The sequence below is a fragment of the Tachypleus tridentatus genome, chromosome 11, assembly GCF_004210375.1.
Source record: "Tachypleus tridentatus isolate NWPU-2018 chromosome 11, ASM421037v1, whole genome shotgun sequence".
Taxonomy (NCBI): Eukaryota; Metazoa; Arthropoda; class Merostomata; order Xiphosura; family Limulidae; genus Tachypleus; species Tachypleus tridentatus.
Window position 1 is genome coordinate 82,477,134 of NC_134835.1, and position 23,410 is coordinate 82,500,543.

The 23,410-nt window shown below is 35.6% G+C and overlaps 1 protein-coding gene and 2 long non-coding RNA genes across 8 annotated transcripts in view; 2 read left to right on the forward strand and 1 right to left on the reverse strand.

Annotated features, from left to right (window-relative positions):
* LOC143232614 (uncharacterized) overlaps positions 1-5,476 on the reverse strand; it is a 49,302-nt gene extending 43,826 nt beyond the window's left edge. The window contains exon 1 of the long non-coding RNA XR_013017628.1: positions 3,839-5,476. This is a non-coding gene — a long non-coding RNA (uncharacterized LOC143232614). The remainder of the gene's footprint in view (positions 1-3,838) is intronic.
* LOC143232609 (tyrosine-protein phosphatase 10D-like) overlaps positions 1-23,410 on the forward strand; it is a 119,884-nt gene that overhangs the window by 6,929 nt on the left and 89,545 nt on the right. For all 6 annotated transcript variants that reach the window (XR_013017627.1, XM_076468231.1, XM_076468235.1 and 3 more), the window contains one exon: positions 1,789-2,123. Coding sequence is in view for 5 of the 6 variants with exons in the window: in XM_076468231.1 (XP_076324346.1) it covers positions 2,046-2,123 (78 nt within the window). In the remaining variant the exon portion in view is untranslated. The remainder of the gene's footprint in view (positions 1-1,788; positions 2,124-23,410) is intronic.
* LOC143232615 (uncharacterized) lies at positions 6,124-22,868 on the forward strand. Its single transcript, XR_013017629.1, has 2 exons — positions 6,124-7,456; positions 22,685-22,868. It is a non-coding gene; the product is annotated as an uncharacterized LOC143232615 (long non-coding RNA).

Below are 23,410 nucleotides of genomic sequence, written 5' to 3' on the forward strand. Positions count from 1 at the left end.
TAGCTTTTCGCGAAATTGAAAAAAAAACAAACTTCTCTTCTGAAGTTTATCACACCTAAAATAGGTTTTAAAAAGTTCCAAAGATGGCTTTATTATAAATAGTTGCGATGGTGCTTGCTTCATTCTTTTGTGTTATGCTTCTACAAGAAATAATCTTATAGCATTATCAGTCAACAAACCAGAACAAACATTACACTCATTGATTTCACATGGTCATCCAATTCTCAGTTGGTATTTTGTTTGTATGTCAGCTGTACAACTGGCTTTCTCTGCTATGCTCATTGCAGGAATCGATCACACAAGTTTTGAGTTATACTTCCTCAGACTTACTACTGAGTCACTGGTGGGACTGTACTGATATTTTGAGTTATAAGTGTGTGTGAAATAAAACTGTGAACTCAATTATCTCAGAATAAAATCCGTTTTAAACTTGTATATTGTGTGATTGGTATATCAGATCATTAATTTAGGACTATCTGCTAAGACTGACGACCATAGAATTTTTGTGTAGAACAATATCTAAATAGGCCTCACTTTAATAAACTGATTTTGTCTTGCGAACACTTCGTTCGTCATAGCGATGATACGTACAACTTTTTTAAGAAAAAGTGAACAGACTCTGAAAAATTTAATCAAATAAGCTTAGCTCTGACTACATTAAAACAAACTGATTTTTATATACTAAATAGATGTTACTAACCGTACAAAAGAAAAAACAACGCTATTAACAAGTTGGAAACAGAGCCAAAAGGGGGGGGGATTCGGGTGGAACGGGTCTCTTTAAATTTCGTTCACGTGTTTCCGTTCTCGCTCGTTATTTTAATGGATATTTACACACTAAAAACGGAGCTTTTTAATTATCTTTTACTGTTGCATTCCATTATAATTATGCATATTTCTGAGCTGAAACCTACTAAGAAAAAACATGCATGTGGGAGACAAACCTTCAAAGCTGAAATGCTTAGATGTTTGTATTGTTTCTTGAATATACTTATCTTTTTTTTTTTAAATTTGAGGAAAGCTGAAGCGATGCACGTCGTTGAGTAAACCATGTATTTAAATAATTAATGAAAGACCTAACAAATATACTTTATGATTTCCAGGTGGGTTAAGGCGTTCAACTAGTAATCTGAGGGTCGCGGGTTCGAATCCTCGTCACACCAAACATACTCGCCCTTTCAGCCGTGGGGGCGTTATAATGTGACGGTCACTCCCACTATTCGTTGGTAGAAGAGTTGGCGGTGGGTGGTGATAACGAGCTGCTTTCCCTCTAGTCTTACACTGCAAAATTTGGGACGGCTAGCGCAGATAGCCTTCGTGTAGCTTTGCGCGAAATAAAAAAAAAATTATGATTTCAAATGTCATTTTGGTTTATAAAGAACGTTTATGAAACAAAATTATAACATTTTTCATATTATATTCTCTCTATACCGAATTAAAGTCTAGAGATGTAATTTGAACCGTATTTTGAATTGTGGTATGCGTTGGATTGACTAGAAGAACAAATATGTACACTAAACGTAAGATGTCTTTTGTTAAATCTTTGAAATGTAGTCTTTAATACGATATAAACTGTCTCATTCGCTTTTTGAGAACTGGACGAACGACAAGTATGTTCCCTGTAGAGAATTTCTCTCTCAGATAGGTATTTGTGATGCGATAGAAAAGTAAAATTTTAGTTTTAAAATGTAAATATCAGTTGTAGTTGATAATTGGCTAATTTTAACTCTTCCATACTTGTATTCATTGTTGTATTTTATCTCTTACATATGTATGTTTTCTTTAAAGGACACTGGTGGCGTGAAGGCAGAAGCTAGATATCTCCAAAAAGAAGCAATTAGAATCAGCTGACTTTTCAGACGTTTGGTCCAAATTAACCCAACAATTGAGATATATATGTATACATCTGTATACAGGCTGACTGGTGCGACATTTTTGGATCTAGCTATAATTAGTTTTGTCTGGATCAAAGTCTAAGCACCGTAGTAAACAAAACAGATCAGTGGTATGTCATAGCGTCTCAACATTTTCGAAATTCAGAAACCATGCAAACACCTAGTCATGAACAGAGTGTGGTTTGTAAGGTAACAGTTATAGTTCTTTGTGGATTACTGTTTACAAAGGTAAGAAACAGTATCAACAGTTTTTATTACTCATCCGTTTCAGTAATTAGACTAACAAAAAACATCTGATAACTTCTAAGGGTATATGTTTTATTCCTTTTATTTAAGTATATGTTTTAGGTTTAACTTTAATGGCTGTTTTTTATATATATATTTTAAAGTTGATTTAAAACTGACCAGTTCTTAACACATCAATAGAACAAAAATTAGCTTACAATTCTAACTAATGAAAATATTGCACATCGCAAAAACTAAAGCCTGAAATAGAAGTGTAATATGAAAACAGTTATGTCCAAGTAACACAAATAACACGTGACTTAAAATCGCCAGATAGATATCAAATACTGGCTAAAATGGTTCCGTTTTCCTTTAGCTTCTTGTTATATATACACAAAAACTCAGTTGGCGAATGTTAAAGTCAGATCTAACGTTCATATTTTCTTAGTAATTATATGTTTAGTAAAATAAACATATTTATATTTACAGACTTTTTAAGTGAACTTGGTAATGTTTTTTTGGTTATAATTAATAACAATACAGTAAGGCATCCATGAAAAAAATTACGTTTTATTCAACGATATCTTAGTCGTGACAGGACTGGTTAATGTAATGATGCTAAATGAGGAATTAAAAAACCAGATCTACAGAAATGAACAAGAAGAATATAAAGCATACAAAAAAGGCGCCATGAAACCTGTGCAGTCTGACTTTATTCGTGCAATTCACAGTTCTTTAAAAAGCATTTTTGATTAGTTTAAGATCACAATGTTTAAAACTGCTAGATGTATTACAGAACAAAATAAAATGTAAGTTTAGCTTGTGGTTTCTAGACCGTAAATATGAAATATTTACATTTCCTGGTGCAACGAAACAACTTGATGTTTTTGAAACTAATACGTTCGCAGTTGAGTCACACAGTTATCTATGCTAATACAGCTTAAAAAACAAGTCATTTTAGACTTTGTTTTTATTTTTGATTATCAATATTTAAGAATCGCAAATTTGCGTCTATTCACGGCTATTCAGGATTAACTTACACTAATTTCATTACGTTAATGCGACATCTTAAATCAGTAACCGTAGATCAGAGGTTTAAAAGATTTTTGCTACTCCCCCTTTGAAAATATTTAAAGTTGTGAAGACCCACACGTTCAGAGTTATAACAAATTACTGTAAAGACACTACAATATTTGTTTATGATCTCGCGAACCCACTACAATGGCCTCGTGATACCCTTCTGGGTCTGGACTGTGTGTTTGAGAAACAGTTGTAGATGACTGCGCCATCTCCCGGTTGACAAATAGTCGAGAGATACTTTTTTTTTTTATAATTCATTTAAACTTCTTTCTCTTGCGTTGCGTACAACACAAGGGGCATAACTCGGCAATATTTTCTTGGTTTGTTGTTAAGCACGAAACTGCAGAATAAGTTATACGTGCTGTACCCAACACATGTATCAAAACTCAATTTTTGGCATTATAAGCCTTCAGACTTACTGTTGAACCGCTGAAGGTAAGCTAGACATACATAAGCCTATACGTAACACTGAAAATTCATGATACGAATTTTTTATGATATAAAATTTTATTTAACGGTTTTCATCAAAGAAACTTATAAAAATACCAATGATAAAAGCGTAAATTATTATGATACTTTATGTTGCCTATATGGTTAGTATTATACATATATATCTTATATTCATAAAAAATAATTACCAGAACGCGCCATTTCAGGTTTAAACTTCAAAGGTTTTCCAATAGAGGCCCCACCAGATTCACAGAAGTGGAAGGGGGAAAAAGTCCCTCTCATACATCTCTACGCATGCGTAACTCAAATTTACGTGTAGCTACGTTCATGAATATCACATAACCAACTGAAGACATAAATTAACCTATATTTCAGTTCTTTTCGCTGTTCGTTTTAAAGCTCAGATCTCTGCAGATCAAACAAACAAACAAACAATAACCCAAAAGCTTTGTACGTATAAAATGTATACACTTGAAAATCGTGTAATTTAGTAAGAGATTACGAGTCACGACTCAAGGAAAGCGATAACGTAAAATATTATAACAAATAGACCGTCGTTGCTTAGTTAACCGTTTTGTGTGTGTGTTTTCTTATAGCAAAGCCACGTCGGGCTATCTGCTGAGCCCACTGAGGAGAATCGAACTCCTGATTTTGCGTTGTAAATCCGAAGACATACCGCTGTACTAGCGGGGGGCTAACCGTTTTGTTTTTTGTATTTTTCTAGGCTTATTTTCTTTTGTGATCCACAGTGTTTTCCAGATAGCATGATAACTTGTATATTTTCATAATTACTCTGTTTTGTTTTATTTATTTATTTTGATTCGTATTTTTGTAGGAAGCGATAAATTGTAATTATAAAATCGCTAATTTAACAACGATAAAATCCACGCTGCAAGAGACCTATGGATTGGATTTTATAATGTAAGACACGCGGAGGCGTAGAAAAAAATATTTTGTTTGTTGTTAAGCGCAAAACTATATAAACTTACGCAAATGAGTATAAAAGTACAAGTTTCGTATGTTAAAGAGGACTGAATATAAGAATACAAGTTTCGTATGTTAAAGAAGACTAAATATAAAAATACAAGTTTCGTATGTTAAAGAGGACTGAATATAAAAGTACAAGTTTCATATGTTAAAGAGGACTGAATACAAAAATATACGTTTCATATGTTAAAGAGGACTGAATATAAATACAAGTTTCATATGTTAAAGAAGATTGAATATAAATACAAGTTTCATATGTTAAAGAAGATTGAATTTAAAAATACGAGTTTCATGTGTTAAAGAAGATTGAATTTAAAAATACGAGTTTCATGTGTTAAAGAGGATTGAATACAAAAATACAAGTTTCGTGTATTAAAGAGGATAATCTCACTTATATGTATGCGGTTTCAGAACAGGACAGTAAGAAGATTATTTTTAGAATGTATAAGCTGTTTGGTACGTGTATTACAATTTTTTATTTTATTAATTGTATGTTTATTAAGGGATAAAATCTGAGTATGAGAAACGAGGGACCGTCTTCTAATTTCTGAATTTTTATTATGATTGAAACCCATGTTATAATTTCGTCTATTCGTATAAGGACCCCGGTTTTTCATTTTTCGAATTTAATACTAACCCAATAGTTTAGTTGGCCCGTTTTCCCAGCTTAATCCGCTTTAATGTAAAACTTAGGAAAAGGTGACAGGAAAACTATATAAAACATATATGACAAATTTGACCTCAGATATTCAGGAATAACCTGAACGGTTTGTTATTGTACAATACTGGTCTGTTGTATTGGCATTTTTCTTTATGTGTTTTTCTAAACGTACGTTTAATTCTGTAGCCACATATCTGTGGTTGTGTCAACGTTTTTATGGTGTTAAAAGTTGTCAGTAACGAAGAGTTTCTCAAGCTCTGAGTGCCATGGTGTAAAAGTTGCGATCGTTGCGGATTCTTTAAAGAGTAAAGTATATCACATCGCTTGTTCAGCAGATTGCAAAACTAGTTATACGACTTGACAACTGCTGGAAATGTACGTTGAACGATACTACTTGGAAAGTGAGGTGGACTGGAGTCTTGTAGAGTGTGTATTATGAAACGTGATCACACCTTACTCTTATTGGTTTACGTTAATAAAAAAAAAAAGATTAAAAATAAAATGTTGAAAAAGAGCATTAAAACCCAGATACGGTGTGTATTGTGCAACGTATTTACATCTTACTCTGATTGGCTTAGGTTAAAAAGGTGTTGCAATGATATCATTGGTAAAGAATTATGTCAGTATAGAATGTCGTAATAGTTTCATATGGAAAAAAAATTAATATAAGATTTTGTAATATCGTCATGGTTAACTCGTTTCGTCGTTGTAACACTGGTGGCTCCTCGTGTGGATTTACGATTAACCTGTCAATTGTCGTTTTGTTCAGATTAACGGCGAAAATATCGTTAACAACAACAACAAAAATTCAAGTGATGGGTAAACGCTGTCTAGTTATTATAGATTTTAGTTTTTCGATGGATTTATTTATAAAATTGTGTCTTCTGTTATCAAGGCAGTTCCATTAATGTGTACGTTTATGCTGACTTGTGATCTATAAAGCAAGCTTACTTTTAATCAAAATTTATCAATAAGGAAATACTGCATGCAAAACGCCCTCAGTAGCATCTCGGCGCGAACTGTGGACCTTTAGATGAGCAATCCGGTCCGTTTTTAAATAAACATTCCATCACGAATATAAGCTTCGACTCAGTTGGTAAACGGATATGAATTAATAACTAGCATTTCGGTTTTGTTTTTAACTTAACTTAAGAAGATTTCAAGATGTGGTCGAATAAAAATTAATTCTTAATTTATCTCAACCACCGATACGGGTCTACGTTGTACCTAAGCGGTCCCTCATCATTACACTTACAAATTAAGCAGTACGGTATCTGTTCATCGCATGTAGACTAGGTGGTTACTATACTTGACGCACACATATATACTACGAGATTTGGACTGGAATCAAGAATGAAAGAATGCCGTTTTATTTGTGTGTAGCCGCCGACAAAAAGGGGGAAATCCTCAGTCAGTGTGTTATTAAAACGTTTGTCTGCATGGTGCTCCAGTCTTATTTAAACATAATATTGTTTTTCTACACACACACAAGAAAAAAAAAAAAAAAAACGTACTTTCGCCAATCCTTTAATGGTGTTGAAATGTTGACAGTTATATTCTTCGCTACCTTACGAATCACAAATATTTCGATGTTTTCCATATAGAATCAGAGACTTTCACCTTAGTTCTTTGCTTGTTTGCCAATTATTTTGCTCACTGTACCCGCTGCAGCTACGGAGAGAAGAGATATAAAAAGTTAGGTTGCTGTTTGAATGATTAACTTACCGGTTTCAGGGGTTTTCTTTGTATTTCTGTTTATCAGTTTTGTTTACCTTTGGTAGAAGTGTTTCACTTTTGTAACGCACAATTACATCACTTTAAAGGGATTTAAATAGCTCAAACTCTTTCATGGTCTCAACTAAATAGCGAGACTTACCGTCACTTTTGTAACACGTCTCTAGTTGAAAGTATGGCTTGTGTTCATAAGTATATCATTGACTCGAACCTTGAATTTTCTCAGAATTCTAATCATTTCCAGTTACGAGGAAAGAATTATATATAATCTTACTAATTGGGTCATCACTAGTCATCACCACCCCCCATCAACTCTTGGGCTACTCTTTTAGCAATGAATAGTGGAATTTACCGTCAAATTATAAAGTCCCCATGGTTGTAATGTGCGATACAGCTTCTAGTATTTCACAACACAGCTCTTTTGGTCAGTATTTCCAAACTGTTATAATATCTCAGTATAAGATTTTATGATATAAGTACTTTAAATGGTGAAAAAGGACATTTTAATATTGATGGGAAAAAATCAGAAGAGAACATTACGTTAAAGTTAAAAAACAGTAAATTTAAAACTAGAATCGGGTAGTCCTCCAGAATTTTTAATTTCGCTGTCTGTTTATAGGAATCGTATGTATAAAAATATACCTCCTTTATTACATTTATTATATATTTACGATCAGGTAATAAGAAATATGGGTCAGACGTAGCCTAATAGTAATGTGCTTGGCTTCTAACCGGTGAGTGCTAATTTATCTTTAGCCTTTCACTGCTAAATTACAGACGGCTAGTGAAGATAGTCCTCATGTATTTTTTTTTCGAAATTCTAAACCAACCACTCTCTCTAATTGGTTAAGATTAAAGGTAAGTGATGTATTTATTGGATGCTACTGTCACCCTATTGATGATTAAAAAAATCTAAGGAGAAATTCTATAGCATTGTTTATACAAACTAGAAAAACAATTAAATCTTCCAACTGGTTACAGAATATTAAAATTATTTTGATTAGACGAGATGATGAAAATGTATAGATAATACATATATATATGTAAATTCCAGGTGAAGACATGATAAAATCAAGTTGTTCAAATTATGATTTTATTCACTTTCTGAGTTCTCTGGTTGTGGTTTTCATTTGATTAGTAAGAAGCTATGTAATGCAGAAGGTAAAGTGTAATATAAAACTTAAATTACCTTTTAGCGAATTTGAATGCAAAAGATAAAGAAATTGTGGTAATATTTGTAATTTTAAACCATTAACAACTGAAAACAGTCGTTTGGGATTGTTAAAAATAATTTTAAAGGAATTACTTGTTGCTTCCCATAATCAGAAAACATGTTATTTCTTTACACAACCACATGTTTTTGATCATTATATCGCATTATAAAAAGTCCTGTTATGTTCTTCAGCATATTATAAACTGAAAAATAATAAAAGCAATCTTTCTGCTCAACAATGCTGCGTACTGTCTCTCATATAATATTAACACGAAATTATTAAAGAGAAATAGGGATTATTGTGATTTATGTTGTTAACACAAAAAATGAACAAAAGAAATTTTATTTGTGCTTCTTTCTAGCAACACTAGTTAGAATTCAGTCAAAAGCGTAGTTATCTGTAGTCTCCCTGTATACATATATCTAAAGAAACAGGCGCCAAATACATGTTTTCATCTTTATCGTCTTCTGTATTTGGTACTGATTTTTTTTTCTCCTCTGGTACAAAAAGGCTTCCAAAGAGTCAGGCTTAGGTGATCAGATACACTCTCTCAAGATGTCTCGCCAGTTAATTTCTAATAATGAAATCTAAACCGTTATAATGTCACTATCTAGGATCGTCTTTAGTTTACTTCTTGAGAATAGAAACTTCATTTGATATTTCACCTGCGTCAGTCAAACAGTTCGGAGATGTTGCATTGTTTTTAATACACATTCCTTCTAACGTTTTTATTTATACAAACGCTGATTTCTAGGTTTTGTAATGTAATAAACAATGTTAGCAACTGATGTGAAGATGGTAGCGAATATAAGTAGTGAAAAATAGTCGATAAATTCTCGAGTTAAAACTTGCGTGATATTCGTTAGGCAAAAAGCGTTGCGAATCTAAAGATCGTAATACTTAACGACTGTATACACTTACTACTGTTAATGACTGCTTTGACTTCATCGTCAACGTTTAGAATAATTGCTTGAATATTTCCGAAGTTCTAAGAACAACACAAACAAGCAGAAAAACATGTGGTGTTTTATATTCATAGATCAACAGTAATTGAGTTTTCCTTCGATATATTCTATGACCTAATCTTTCATTTCCAACAGCTGCTTACTCTTTTTAATGCAACGCTAAATTTCATCCAGTTACGAGGAAAGAATTATATATAATCTTACTAATTGGGTCTTGGCTCCATCTTATCTGGTACCTCTTTTAGACTTTTCTTATCACGCTATTGAAACAAAGACTAATTTGTTTAACTCGTGGAACTGCTGTCAGCCAAGATTAAAATTTTTCAGACAAGGCTTCCATTAGGATCATGAGATTCCAATAGAAAACAGTGAGTAAAGATTCATCGAGACCTGAGGATAGCGTACCTTCAATTAGAACCTTCATATTGTGAGAACGTTTAGTCATATAACACACAAGCTGAAACTTATCCTTCGAAAGCAATATTTTCAAATTTTATCTGATGCCATAAAAGTATCAATTCATAGTGTTAGTTCAGAACTACACCGAACTTTAAGGTTAAGTTACTGAGAGAACTCTTAATATATTTCTAATTCATTAAAATACGTCAACTTGTCGATGTAAAGTTTCTTAGCTCGTAAATTGAACTGTATTTACATTAAATGTAATATATACAAACATGAGCCATATATATTGTTTTAAAATGTCTTCTGTTACTTAGAACATACTACTGCATGTCTGCCTTGATGTAACCACAAGGAAATTCGGCGATTTTTGCTAACTTGTAATATTTTATTTTCATTACTTACGGCTACAGGTAAAGCATAGAGTAAACTGAGGTGGTATTTTTTCACATCCACATTAGCGTCTGATGATCACACATGTATGAATTTTCAACTAATAGTTCGTAATGCTTGGATGATCGTCCAAATATTTTCAAATGCTTAAAGCTACATGAGTGAAGCCAGTTCTTTACAGCTTTGTAGATATAAAACTATAGTTATGTACCATATTTACAAAGAAATTTACCAATTTTTAACTGTAAAAGCCACCATTGGTCAAACTTGACCAGATGCTTTATTAAAAGAATAAGCAACTAGTAATTAAGGGGTCAGTGGTAAAAGAGTGATCACTGGTAATTAGTGTACGTTTATTTGATATTACAGTTAGGCGTATTTTTAATATATTTTATTTTATTGTATTTACAACAAAATGAATTATACATTTCAATAAACCACGGAAACCAACACAAAATCCGTAACTTACAAAAGTCACAGAATGTGAAGAAAAATTAAAGAGGCCAACATTCGCGAGCGAATGTAACACGTCTTTGTCACGCGCTCACAGCTTTACCAATCTTAACATGAGAAAAATCACGAAAAACAATGAGAAGTCCAAAACTGTCTGCCTCACTGCAAGAAGGCATCTTTGTACTGAACCTTGTGTGTGTTGGTTGATATACACATGAATAGTTCACGTTGTGTATGTTGGTTGATATACACATAAATAGTTCACGAAAACCCCAAATTGTTGTTTTCCCGCTGAGAAATTGATGAAGCAATATAAATTCCAAAACTATATCAATGTTTGGGACCTGCAAAGAATATCTTTATAACATATTTCACGTACATTTATAGAAACAAGACTACATATGGAACAAAACCCCTAATATTACGTTTTTAAAATAAACATTTCACTCTCTAAAATAACCATATCTTGCATTTTTCTACGTAACTGTATGGGATCTATAAAAAAATATCTTTGTATCAAACCCAACGTAAATTTGCCGAAATACAGCGAAATATTTTATCAAAAAACTTTAAAAATTAGGCTTTTTATGACGTCTTAACCCTCTTCCCCCACCATATTTACTAAAAATGAGCAAGTCCATCATTTTTGTTTTCCATATGGGAAATCCCATGCAAATTGATCAAAATATGACCAAGTAATTGACAAAACCCTACAAAATTAATATTTTTTGTCAGCTATGACTCTCTAAAAAGATTCAAAAGGGTAAATCCAACTTTATTATGTGACAATGTGTTGGGTGCATGAAAATTTATATTTGTTCCAATGTTCGTCTTGAGTGATGTAAATTTGATCGCACAGGAACCCAAAATATACATTTTTTAGGTTATTTGGCTTTTGACCCCATAAAATCCTTTAAAAGGCCTAAATCGAAAGAAAATTAAAAAGATATCTGGAAGTACTGGACCAAGGTACATACTACAAAGTGGTAAGTCAAATACGTCGAGAAATGAAGAAATGATGATTAATATAAAAGTGTTTGGACGTAGAAGAAACAATGGAAAAACTGTTTATGTAGAGACATAGCAAAGTATAAAACAATGCACTACCGCAAAGAGTAGTAGACGAACGTAACTGAAATCTTGACACAAAGAGTACAATAATAAATTTGATAAAGTATATCACTTCAGCATACTCGGGACCAGTGATGTTATTAATGGATTCGAGGCATGGATACCCATCCTTTTGTTGAATTAGCATCCGTATAATAAGTAAATAATTTTAATTCATAGATCCAAAGAAATATGTAGTTAGGTTCTTTATATATTTGAACAAATCGATTATTGTTGGCGTCACGTAGGATTTCATTTATGTACCAAAATTTCTAGTAATCGATGTGCATTATCTTATAATTAAATAGTTTATTTTCTTCATAGCCTTACCGTACCTTTTGTCAGTTACAGGTTTTATATTAATCTTATTTACACATCGAGATTCTAGAGTCTGAAGGCGTCTTGAATGAGTAATGAAGAATACTTTATTACAAGGTTAACATAGCAGCACATGTCATTATCAAGTGCAAGTAGTTTACACACAAACAGGAATATATGTAAACAATATGAAACAAAGAGATCACATGACTGGAGATTGCTTGACAGCTTAATAAAGGTATCTTAGCACCACGAGGTCTTGGTTTAGTCTAGGATTGTGGTGTTCCTTGAGTTTTCGTTTATTGATGTGTGGTTTTTAGTTCAAATTTTCATAGTTTTTAATATAAATAGAAGGTTTTTTTTAGTTGCAATGGTGGTAAACATGGCAAGATGTTTTTACTGTGTTCAATGAATCTGGTTTACAGTTTTATTCCGGTGATGTTAACAAGTTAGTGTGGTTTGTCTGATTATACGAGTGAACTTGTTTCACCAGATGAAAATTAATTAACTTCTTTCACTTATTTGTCTTGATAATAAGTTGACTTGTTTTATCTTATGGTTCAAGTTGATTCGCCTGATGACTATACGTTGATTTGTTCCACCTAATGACATCTGAATATTTTGTGATTACTTTAAACTAGATGTCATGTTTTTCATCCACTTTATTATTTTAGCATGTTTTAACAAATTCAAAATATTGTAGATTATTGTGGATTATCGGTGTTTCTCAATCAGAATGATAATAACTTCAAACTTATAAAGACAGAAAAAAACGTGCATAACTTTTCATTGTTAAAAATACATAGCTGCCTTCCCTCTAGTCATCGCCAACTTTTGGGCTACTCGTTCACCAACGAATAGTGGGATTGGTTGTCATATTATAACGTCCTCACGGTTGAAAGGGCAAGCATATTTGGTGGGACGGGGATTCGAACCCGCTACCCTCAGATTACGAGTCGAACGCCTTAACCCACCTAGCCATGCCGGGCCACAAATACACCTTAAATTTACTCCTATAAATATCTATAGAGGTAACACATCATGTTTGTTTAACACCTAAACAACACAGAGTGTAAATTGATTTTTTTTAAATGGCAACTAAGTCAATCTAGACAAACAAAAACAAAATTCGGGTTACAGACAACCTTGTGGAAATACTAAAATTCGGGTTACAGACAATATTGTGGAAATACTAAAATATATTAAAGTAAAAAAGGTGACTGCAGAGTTACTGCTCATATAGCGGTGGAAATACGCCGTCCTTCAGATTAAACCTCTCATATGAAATTAAAGTAGATCTGAAGACGTTACGAGCAGAAAATTGGTGCCTAAGCTCATAATGTCACACAACCAAAACCATTCTTCACCATCTTCAATCATCTGTTGAATGAAAGTTGCTTCTAATGAAATAAAAAAGCAAGAAATATTCACAGAACATAATGAGACCAAATCTCACATCAAGCAGTTTACCTCCTCTTGAATCCAAACATCCACCTATGAGGTTGCCGTGCGTGACAATTGGTGAAAGGGAGGTGAGGATCCTGGTGGTTGAGGGGTTCAACCCAACACACCACTTTTGCCATGAATTCCTGTAAACGAGCGGCCTTGGGGTGGACTCATTAAGATCAATCGACTGGTCCATTTCAGCCAGGGTCAACCAAGTACCAGTGTTGGATGTTCTCAACAGGTGTTGCGGACATTATATCTGACGCTGGTGTTTGGATATAGTGCTCACAAAACCCTGCCATTGCTGCAGTGTCCTTATTTGACACTGTAGTGCGTCCCCTGTAGAGCTGCATACTGGGTGGGTTCAGCGGGTACTGAAATATAGCTTCTTTATTATGTATACCCCTCTTTCTGACAAGATAAATAAAAATCAAAAAACAGATCATTGAAAAACGACCACGCATGGGCGAAGCTGTTGTACAGTCAATATCACAACCAAATTCTGCACCTCGATTTCTGATTATCCATTCCTTATTTAAATCCTTGGGGCAGATGTCTCCATTTTTCATTCAAAAAGGATTAGAGGGACTTGCTGGCTCAACAAAATCAGTGATGAAGTTGCACTCTGGAGACATTTTGGTGGAAACATCTTCATCACAACATACCAGACTCCTCTTTAAATCAAAGGCCATTTGGGATATACGCATTGGGATTACTCCCCCATGCATCTTTGAATTCTTCTAGAGGAGTCACAGTTGAGAGGGATTTAAAGAACATTCCCGAGTCACTAATCCTAGCTGGTTTCTCCAGCGAAGTCATGACTGTAAGGCGCCGAATCTTTACTCATAAAGACGGAATTACGGATCTTATCAATATTCTCATATTAACGTTTACATCACCACGTCCTTTTGCCACAGTCAAAGCAAGTTATCTGAACTGCATGATAGGCCTTACATCCCTAGCCTTCTCGGATGTTTCTATTGTCAATGGTTTGGTCACTTATAAGCATCATGTCGTGGTTCCTTGATATGTACTCGTTGTGGTGGTAAATACTACGACACTTACGAGTGCAACCTGGAACCACACTGTGTTAACTGTAGTGGCCCACACCACTTTGACTCTATTTCTTGCCCCAAATGGGTAGAAGAGAAAGACGTGCAACGCTTAAAGACTGTTGATAATATCACCTACCCAGATACTCGGAAATTATTGTCCTCAACGCCATCTCGGACATATGCTGCTACACTCCATTCCACTACCACAGTTGGAGTGCAGACATATCTTTCCATGCTTTTAACAGAATATTGTGCCCTCCATAATTAAAAAAAGTTGATGCATCTATTTCTACTTCCATCTCTTTCCCTACCACTTCTTCTATTGACTGCCAAGTTTCACTTCCTTCAGGCTCAAGTGCTTCCTTGGGTCCATCTTCTTTTGCATCCCCAAGAAGTAAATCAACCTTTCGTTTACGCCCTCAGTCATTGGAATCTTTGTTCACAGACAGAGACCTTCCCATTTAATCCAGAGCAAGTCCAGAGAGGATGATAGATGTTCGTCCAATAAAGAAAAAAACGTAGTTGAAAACGGAAGATCTTCCCACCTTATTCTCCTCCACATAAATAACAATGGTTACTCTGATCCAGTGAAACTGTCGAGGTTTTCGATCAAATATAAATGAAATTAAGGATTTGATTTATTCTTATCATCCCGTGTGTCTCACCTTACAGGAAATGTTTCTGAAACCTGCTGATACAGTCACCCTTCGGCTATTTTCCTGATACAGAAACGACAGCGCATAGTTTGATGGCATTGCTGGTTGATCAGCAGGTGCCTACCCTGTCTTTGTCACTTGATACACCCTTGGAGGCTGTAGTCATCCATGTTTCCTTGGGTCATACCATCACTATTTGTTCTCTCTATCTGTAGAGATTTATAATCAGTCAGACCTTGATACCCTCGTTGAGCAGTTACAATCCCCCTTTTTACTATTGGAAAATTTTAATGGACATGATCCCTTCTGGGGTGGTACCAGTATTGATGAGAGAGGTCGTGCTATAGAGAATATGCTCTCGGACCACAACCTGTCTCTCTTCAATACTGGTTCTTATACTTATTTTCATGCATCTAGTCAGTTTTTTACTGCTATTGATCTTTCTATCTGCTTCCCTTCACTTTTCGCTTAATTTTTTTGGAGAGTCGATAATAATCCAAGGAGCAGTAATCATTTTGAGAGAGATTGACTGCCGTGGTCGATGTCATACGACTCGCGTGCCTCGATGGAAATTGAGTCAGGCTAATTGACCTTTCACCACTCTCTCAAAACTTGAACCTGCCATCGTGTGTAAGCCATCGATAGATGACTGTGTGGCAGCAGTAACTGACTATTGTCAATAAAGCTGCTCAATATATTCCTGAAACATCGACACGTTTCCCACAGTATCTTCGTCCTTGGTGGAATCCTGCTTGCCACATGACAAGAAAAGCTCAAAAACAGGCTTGGAATACCTTTCGTGGGTATCCCACATTTTTAAACTGCATTGCATTTCAGCAAGTCCGTGCATATGCTCAGCAAGTCAGACGTCAAAACCAGGATAAATATTGGATTAAATACACCTCTAGCATTTCTTCTATTACCAGTTTCAAAGTTATATGGGACAAAATTCGAAAGGTTAGTGGCCAGTATATTTCTGCTCCCTTTTGATCTTATTCTCTGATGGCCAAGAGGTTGCTGATGCCCAGAGCATCGCCAATACTCTCGGCGAAAGCTTTTATCATGCATCTAGCACGTCTGCTTCATCCCCCACCTTCGTAGCCATCAAAACACGGACAGAACGATTGCCTCTTTCCTTTCGGGCTGAACGTCTCTATGACTTTAATCGCCCCTTACATTGGTGGAACTTGAACTTGCTCTTCATCAGTCTAGCAGTACATCAGTTGGGCCTGATGATATTCATTACTAGATGTTGCACCATCTCTCTCCTGCCTCTCTTGCTATTCTTCTGGTTGTTTTTAACTGGATCTGGCAGGAGAATGATTTTGTCGATGCTTGGCGCCATGCTATTGTACTCCCTTTTCTTAAACCTGGGAAGGATACCAAGTTTCCTTTGAACTACTATCAAATTGCTTTGACGAGCTGTCTCTGTAAGATCTTAAAGAGGACAATTAATTCTCGTCTTGTTTGGTTCCTCGAATCAAACGGTCTCCTTTCAGCCACTCAGTATGAGTTCCGAAGACAGTGCTCCGTCATGGACCTCCTGATTCAACTTGAAACATCAATCGAGGAAGCCATTCTCAAGCAACAGCATCTTATTTCTGTATATTTTACCTTGAGAAAGCTTATGATACAACGTGGTGGTATGGTATCTTACAAGACCTATATTGGTATGGGTTGCATGGCAATTTACCAATTTTTATAAAACATTTTTAAATGAATCGGCGATTCCAGGTCATTGTGGGTTCGACACTTTCCCATTCTTTCCAACAGGAACTTGGAGTCCCTCAGGGCTGTGTCTTCAGTGTCATACTTTTTATTATAAAAATTAATACTATCAGTGGACAACTACCCCTACAGTTGCAAATGGTCTCTTTGTCGACGACTTCCATATCTCGTGTGAGTCGTCAAATATGAGATATATTGAGCGACAGTTACAGACTGCCCTCAATCATTTACTGAAGTGGACCACAGCAAACGGTTTCAACCTTTCTCTCTCCAAAACTGTTTGCAGCACTTTTGCATCAGTGGAGTATTCACCATGATCCTGAACTTCGTATTGGTGAAGTTGTAATTCCCGTGGTCCCTGAGGTAAAGTTCTTGGGGCTTATATTTGACTGTAAGCTGAACTTTATTCCACATATCAATCAACTACATGTCAAATGTACAAGGGCACTGAACATTCTCTATTTCCTCTCTTCCACCTCTTGGGTGGCAGATTCATGTCCCATGCTAAACATCTATTGTGCCTTTATTCAATCAAAACTAGATTATGGGTCTCTGGTCTATGGCTCTGCCAAGACTTCGGCCTTGAAAATGTTGGACCTTGTTCACCATCTGGGGCTTTGGCTCTGCACGGGGGCTTTCTGCACTTCTCCAGTCCATAGTTTGTACACGAAATCCCATGAACCCCTCTGTACCTTCGTCGTTTGCAACTCTTTTTAATGTATGCTTCAAACCTTGGATCTTTACCACAGCAGCCCACATGGGATAGTGTTTTCCTTCCTCAGTGAAGGAGGCAGATACTCCTGATTAGAAGTATTGCCTTCTATTGCCTAACATCTTTCGAACCATTATTCAAGACTCGGCTCCGTGCCAGTTGGCAGTCGACTCAGGTCACATTGGACATAAGCCACATTAAATTGGTCACAGTGTTTTAACTGTCATGCCGTCGTTACGACTCTCAACGACGACATCATTTTAGACATGTTTTGTCTCTAGGTTTGTCCATAACGTTGGACAGTGTTATTGGCAATGGTGACATTGTCCACCTTACAAATGTTTTTAGTTTTTTAAAGGCCATTAATTTTTTAACATTATTTAAGTTTTTAATTCATAAATTAGGCCTTTTTTAATATGATTCCTTTTTAAAGTACAACTAGTTCGATATGAAATTAGGAAATAGTTGTAACGTCAAATAGCTCGAAACTAGGACTGGAAAGGCCAACTTCAGATGACTAATGCTGATGTTGGAATTTACCTGTTAGTCATCCTGGCGAGTTATGATAATTAAAATTATGCTAGAGGAAATCCTTTACAACTTGTATTACTGTAGTTTCTCTCTTACCACTGTAGACTAGATATAAAAATTGGATTTAATGTTACTTATGTTTTCAATTCAAAAATTAAACTTTGTTTTGATTCCTTTTTACGAATTTTAATACTTTTACTTTACTTTTAATTTTTTACTGGATGTTTGACGCAGATAGCTCAGTTAATTGCTTTGCGCCATGAAACGCCAAACGAACTAACCAAATCAAATCCAGACTCAGATATTATTAAAGATAATTGCACAACCAATGCACCAGACAAATACCCCAAGAACCTGCCTTTCTTGAAAATTTACAATTCGGGGGAGAACAGACCACAACATCCAGGTCCAAAGTACAATCGTTCCTGTTCTACTACAGCGGACTAGATACCGATGGAAGGATCTCTGAATCTGGTACCCATGCTGCTCTTCAACTACTGTTAACTGCTGATAACTGGATGATCGACGAGAACTTCGCTATGGCAAAAACTGACTTCCTCTAACTTTAGGTCATCAGTGTACCCTTTGGTGATAAATCCATCCATTTCTTCTGTCTATGCTTTCATTCAAACCAAAACTAATGATACTTATGAATAACTTCTGCAGGAAGTAATGGCCCGTTGTCAACAACTGGACCAGGTTTCTAACCCAGTTACTATCCTAGATTACTCCGAACAAGCTGCCATTCAGGCCATCAGCACTGTACTTGTACCAGACAATCACACAAGACAAATTTTCTACCAGAACACCTGGAGAAAAGTTCAAGAACTGGTCCAACACCACCAGAGGTGGCAAAACCTTTTGACAGTTTTGTGGGAACTTGATTCACTTGCCCAACTGCCTGTCGATGGTGTTCCTGCCAGTTTATGTCGCTTTCAGAATACTTGCCCACCAGTTGCCTTGGGACTTTTAGACTACTTCGACAACACCTACGTCAGTGGCACATATCTTTCATGACGTACACGTGACCCAGTAATCAACCTGCACCGTTGTCCATCCCGATTTTACTCATAACTGTAGAATGGTCATGATGACACATATTTAATGACAAACAGCCAGTGTGAAGGATGGCAGTGCAGATTCTTCCACTTCATAGGACACCATCACTCATCTGCATGGAAGTGTATCAAGGCTATACGAGTATTTCAAGATAAGGCTACCATTGTTGACTTACTAGCAAGAAATACCATTGGACTGCCTTTCAAAAGAAGAAGAAACGGGAATATGGGGAACTTCAACAACGACTTAAGACTACTTTGCGGGGCGCAAGGACATTGCCCAATTTCTTCGTTGTATGGGGCACAGTATCCGTTTCTGATCGTAATTCACCTTTAATTTTTTTCCATTTTTTCAGAGTTTCACTTGTGCCTTTTTTACCTAAGATACGTACCAAAACACACACGTACATATAATGGCTTTTACTGCTGTAATATATGACAGTTTATACAAAGTTTGTATCCCCGTCGCGCCAAACATGCTCGCCCTTTCAACCGTGGGGGCGCTATAATGTGACGGTCAATCCTACTATTCGTTAGTAAAAGAGTAGCCCAAGAGTTGGCGGTGGGTGGTGATGACTAGCTGCCTTCCCTCTAGTCTTACATTGCTAAATTACGGACGGCTAGCACAGATAGCCCTCGAGTAGCTTTGTGCGAAATTCAAAAACAAACAAACAAACAAAAACAAAGTTTGTGTTTGTTCAAAATCAATGTATGAGTGGGGACATATGATTCCTCTATTTTACCGATCACATTATTTTCGACTTTCGTCTCAGCTTATTGATTAGCTCGTGAAGTGGAAGCTATGTACGAGTGAAATGCACATTCATGAAAAGTTGTGTAATTTATGCTCAAAGAAGACACAGATTTTACACGTGTGTAATACAGTCTCTCAGGATTATGGGTTATACACATTTCTTGATTAATGAGCTGTAGAAGAAATATACATTCAAAGAATATACATTCGTATAAAGACCTGTTGATGGAACTTGTCATTAAATGTGTTTACAATTGTTGCCATGGTGTATGTGTTTTTAATTAATCTGTCGTTTCCATCTGATGAACAAAAAGGTTATATACTTCACAATGAAAAGTTCACTTTTTCTTGCTTTGTTTTATAAATTATTAGCTATTTCTATGCTTGAAAGAAAAGCATATAGAGCTTCAGTTTCTTTGGTGAACTTTGACTGCTTAGCGGCAAGTATCAGAGTTTATGACATTAAACATCAAATCTTGGTACCCGCGAATGGCGAAGCATAGATGGCTATTGTGTAACTTTTCGCTAAACAACAAACGAACAAAATATTTTCTTCGGCGCCTCTGCGTATCGGGCAACAGCATATGATTTGTTTTAAATTACACTTCCTTAATTTAGTAGTGAATTACAGCTATTTATCACGACCCACCGCCAACTCTTGGGCGACATGTTTGGTAGGACGAGGATTCGAGCTCCCGAACCTCACTTGCGAATCGAACGCCCTAACCACCTAGCCATGTCGGGGCCCCAACAGTATATGAGCCAATTCGTATATTTTTTGCAGCATGCAGTTGATTCGTGTTTATTGAGCTATATTATAATTGTAGTTTAGTGCTTCCTACATAAGTCCTGAACGAATTCATTACTTGGCAACAAAACATGTAATAACATATTCAGAAGTGTTTATTTTACGTTTGATAGAAATTTAAGGATGCGTAATTAGCTTCGATTTTCAGTAAAAAAAATGCTTTTCTTTCATGTTTTTATTTTGTATTCATTACTTAAAATATTTCAAGATATTTACTTTAAAAATAGTATTATAATTTCATATATCAGAATTATGAAAGTACGTAAATGACAGTTAAGACTGAAATATATATGCAAAAACGGCTCGTTTGGGTTGAGAAAATATTTTGCATGGAAGAGCAAACAACGTTTCGACCTTCTTCGGTCATGTATTAATATATATATTAATAAATAAATAAAATAAAATTGTATATTCAAACATCTAATACCGCCCTCTACATTCCGACACCCAGTTACACAACCCCTTTCAAACATGTGGTCAGCTTCCGGTCAGTTACCTCTTTCTTTGTGAACCTGACGATGACCGAAGAAGGTGGAAACGTTGTTCGCTCTTCTATGTAAAATATTTTCTCAACCCAAACGAGCCGTTTTTGCATATATATTTCTCAACAAGTGGGTTTCTCGACATCACTGAGTTAAGACTGAAGTCCTGTGGTTGACTTTTAAATTTGAGGTTTCTTAAATATATAATTTACCAATTTCTATTCCTTACAGTCTATCTATTTTTCTTTTCTTTTCAGTAGTTTGGATATGTGTACAGATATGTTCGCTGTCCTTCCTGCATCAGAGTTTATATTTTATCAGTGAAAACAGTTAAATCCACACCCGGATGTAAAAGAATTTCTTAGATAGACGAGACATGCCTTAAGGGAACTTCGAGCAATTTTAGTCGTATCTCTTAACAGCCTTTCTTGATAAAAGGTCCATTTATTTATCTTACATTTGAGAGAGAGGGGTGATAAACCGGAACAAGGTCATCACTAGATTTAGGGGCTAATACTCTTGTATACACGTCTCCATATCTCGAGACAGAGAGGGAGAGTGAAAGACCTACTTGGAAAGTTTTTGCACCAGGGGCTTTTCCACCTTATTTGGACACATTGATTCTAAAATCAGTTTAAAATGTTTCTATTCTCGTCAAGCACATAATGGAGTTATTTGAGAAGAAGGACTTGGCTTGATAAAGTCACTGACAGTCGATTCTGTCGGAAATATCAGGAAAGCGTGTAAAGTTAGTGATAGTAAAAATTGTATTTCCATTACGTTCATCAGAAAATTATTTGTTTTTATTAATTTGAACTTTTGTTCTGATGAATTTAAGTTGGCTGAATACTGACAGGGTCATTACTATTTTTTCACGAAATATTTGCAATTTCTTTATGTTTTCACTGAGATGTTATCACATTATAGCTGCACTGAAGTTTTGTATTTAATTTCTGTTTCTAGTTGTTAGGATATCCAAAAACCCTTATATTGAGTTTGATCAGTACTATGGTTCATAAATCCACAGCCCAATGATCTGTTTCTTTGTTTTGTTTTTAAATTTCGCGCAAAGCTACTCGAGGGCTATCTGCGCTAACCGTCCCTAATTTAGCAGTGTAAGACTAGAGGGAAGGCAGCTAGTCATCACCACCCACCGCCAACTCTTGGACTACTCTTTACCAATCAATAGTGGGATTGACCGTAACATTATAACGTACCCACGGCTGGGAGGGCGAGCATGTTTGGTGCGTCCTGGATTCGAACTCGCGGCCCTCGAATTTTGGGTCGAACGCCTTAACGCGCTTGGCCATACCGGACCGTTAAAAGTGTCAAACTGTAAAATATGTTTGGTTTATTTTTCTTTGAAATTTTAGTTACATTTTTCTAGTTTATTGTTTTGTTTGTTTTCACAAGTGACTTGTGTTTTATAATACCCTAAGAGTTTCCAGTAGATGTTAACTAGCTGTCTTTCTACTACTTTAACATTTCAAAATCAGGGATGCTTAAGTCTTGTGTAAAACTGTGTGAATATCCAGAAACAAACAAAACTGTTTCATTTTCATTGCAGTGAAATTATTACAAAAGCGAACTTTAGACTGAAGCTGAAAAATCCTTTCATTACCTGAAAAAGGAAGAAGAGGGTCAGACGACATTGTTGGAAAATACTTTTAATTTCGTAATAACATTAATAGGTTCAAGTTTTGTAATAACTATTGCATGTACTAACTAGATTATAAATAGAAGTCGCAAAACTGCTCATCAGTTCCTGCTGCCTAGCTGACATCCGAAATTGTCTGTCACAATAATAACACATCCACAGAGCATGTCGGGAGATGTGTCGCGAGTGCGACGCTTGATCTTCACGATCCGTATTCCGGGACGCAAACCAGTATTTCACGTCGTCCCTAGATTAGAAGTGAAAGACTAAGGGGAAAGCAGCTAGTCATCACCACCCACCGCCAACTCTTAGGCTATTCTTTTACCAACAAATAGTGGGATTGACCATCACCCTGTAACGCCCCCATGTTTGGTGTTACGAGGATTCGAACCTGCGACCCTCAGATTAGGAGTCGAACACCTTAACCACCTGGCCATACCAGGCTTGTTGAATTGTAGGGATTTCATATAGCATAATAATTTGTAACAGCGACAGAACAAACGTTATTTATGTATTCTATGTCGATCGTCCCAAATTATTTTAAAGTACAAGTAAGTTATTCAGAATTTGTAATAACACGGTATGGATTAAACATAAAATATAATATATTATTTAAACAAAAACGAGGTTCAATTC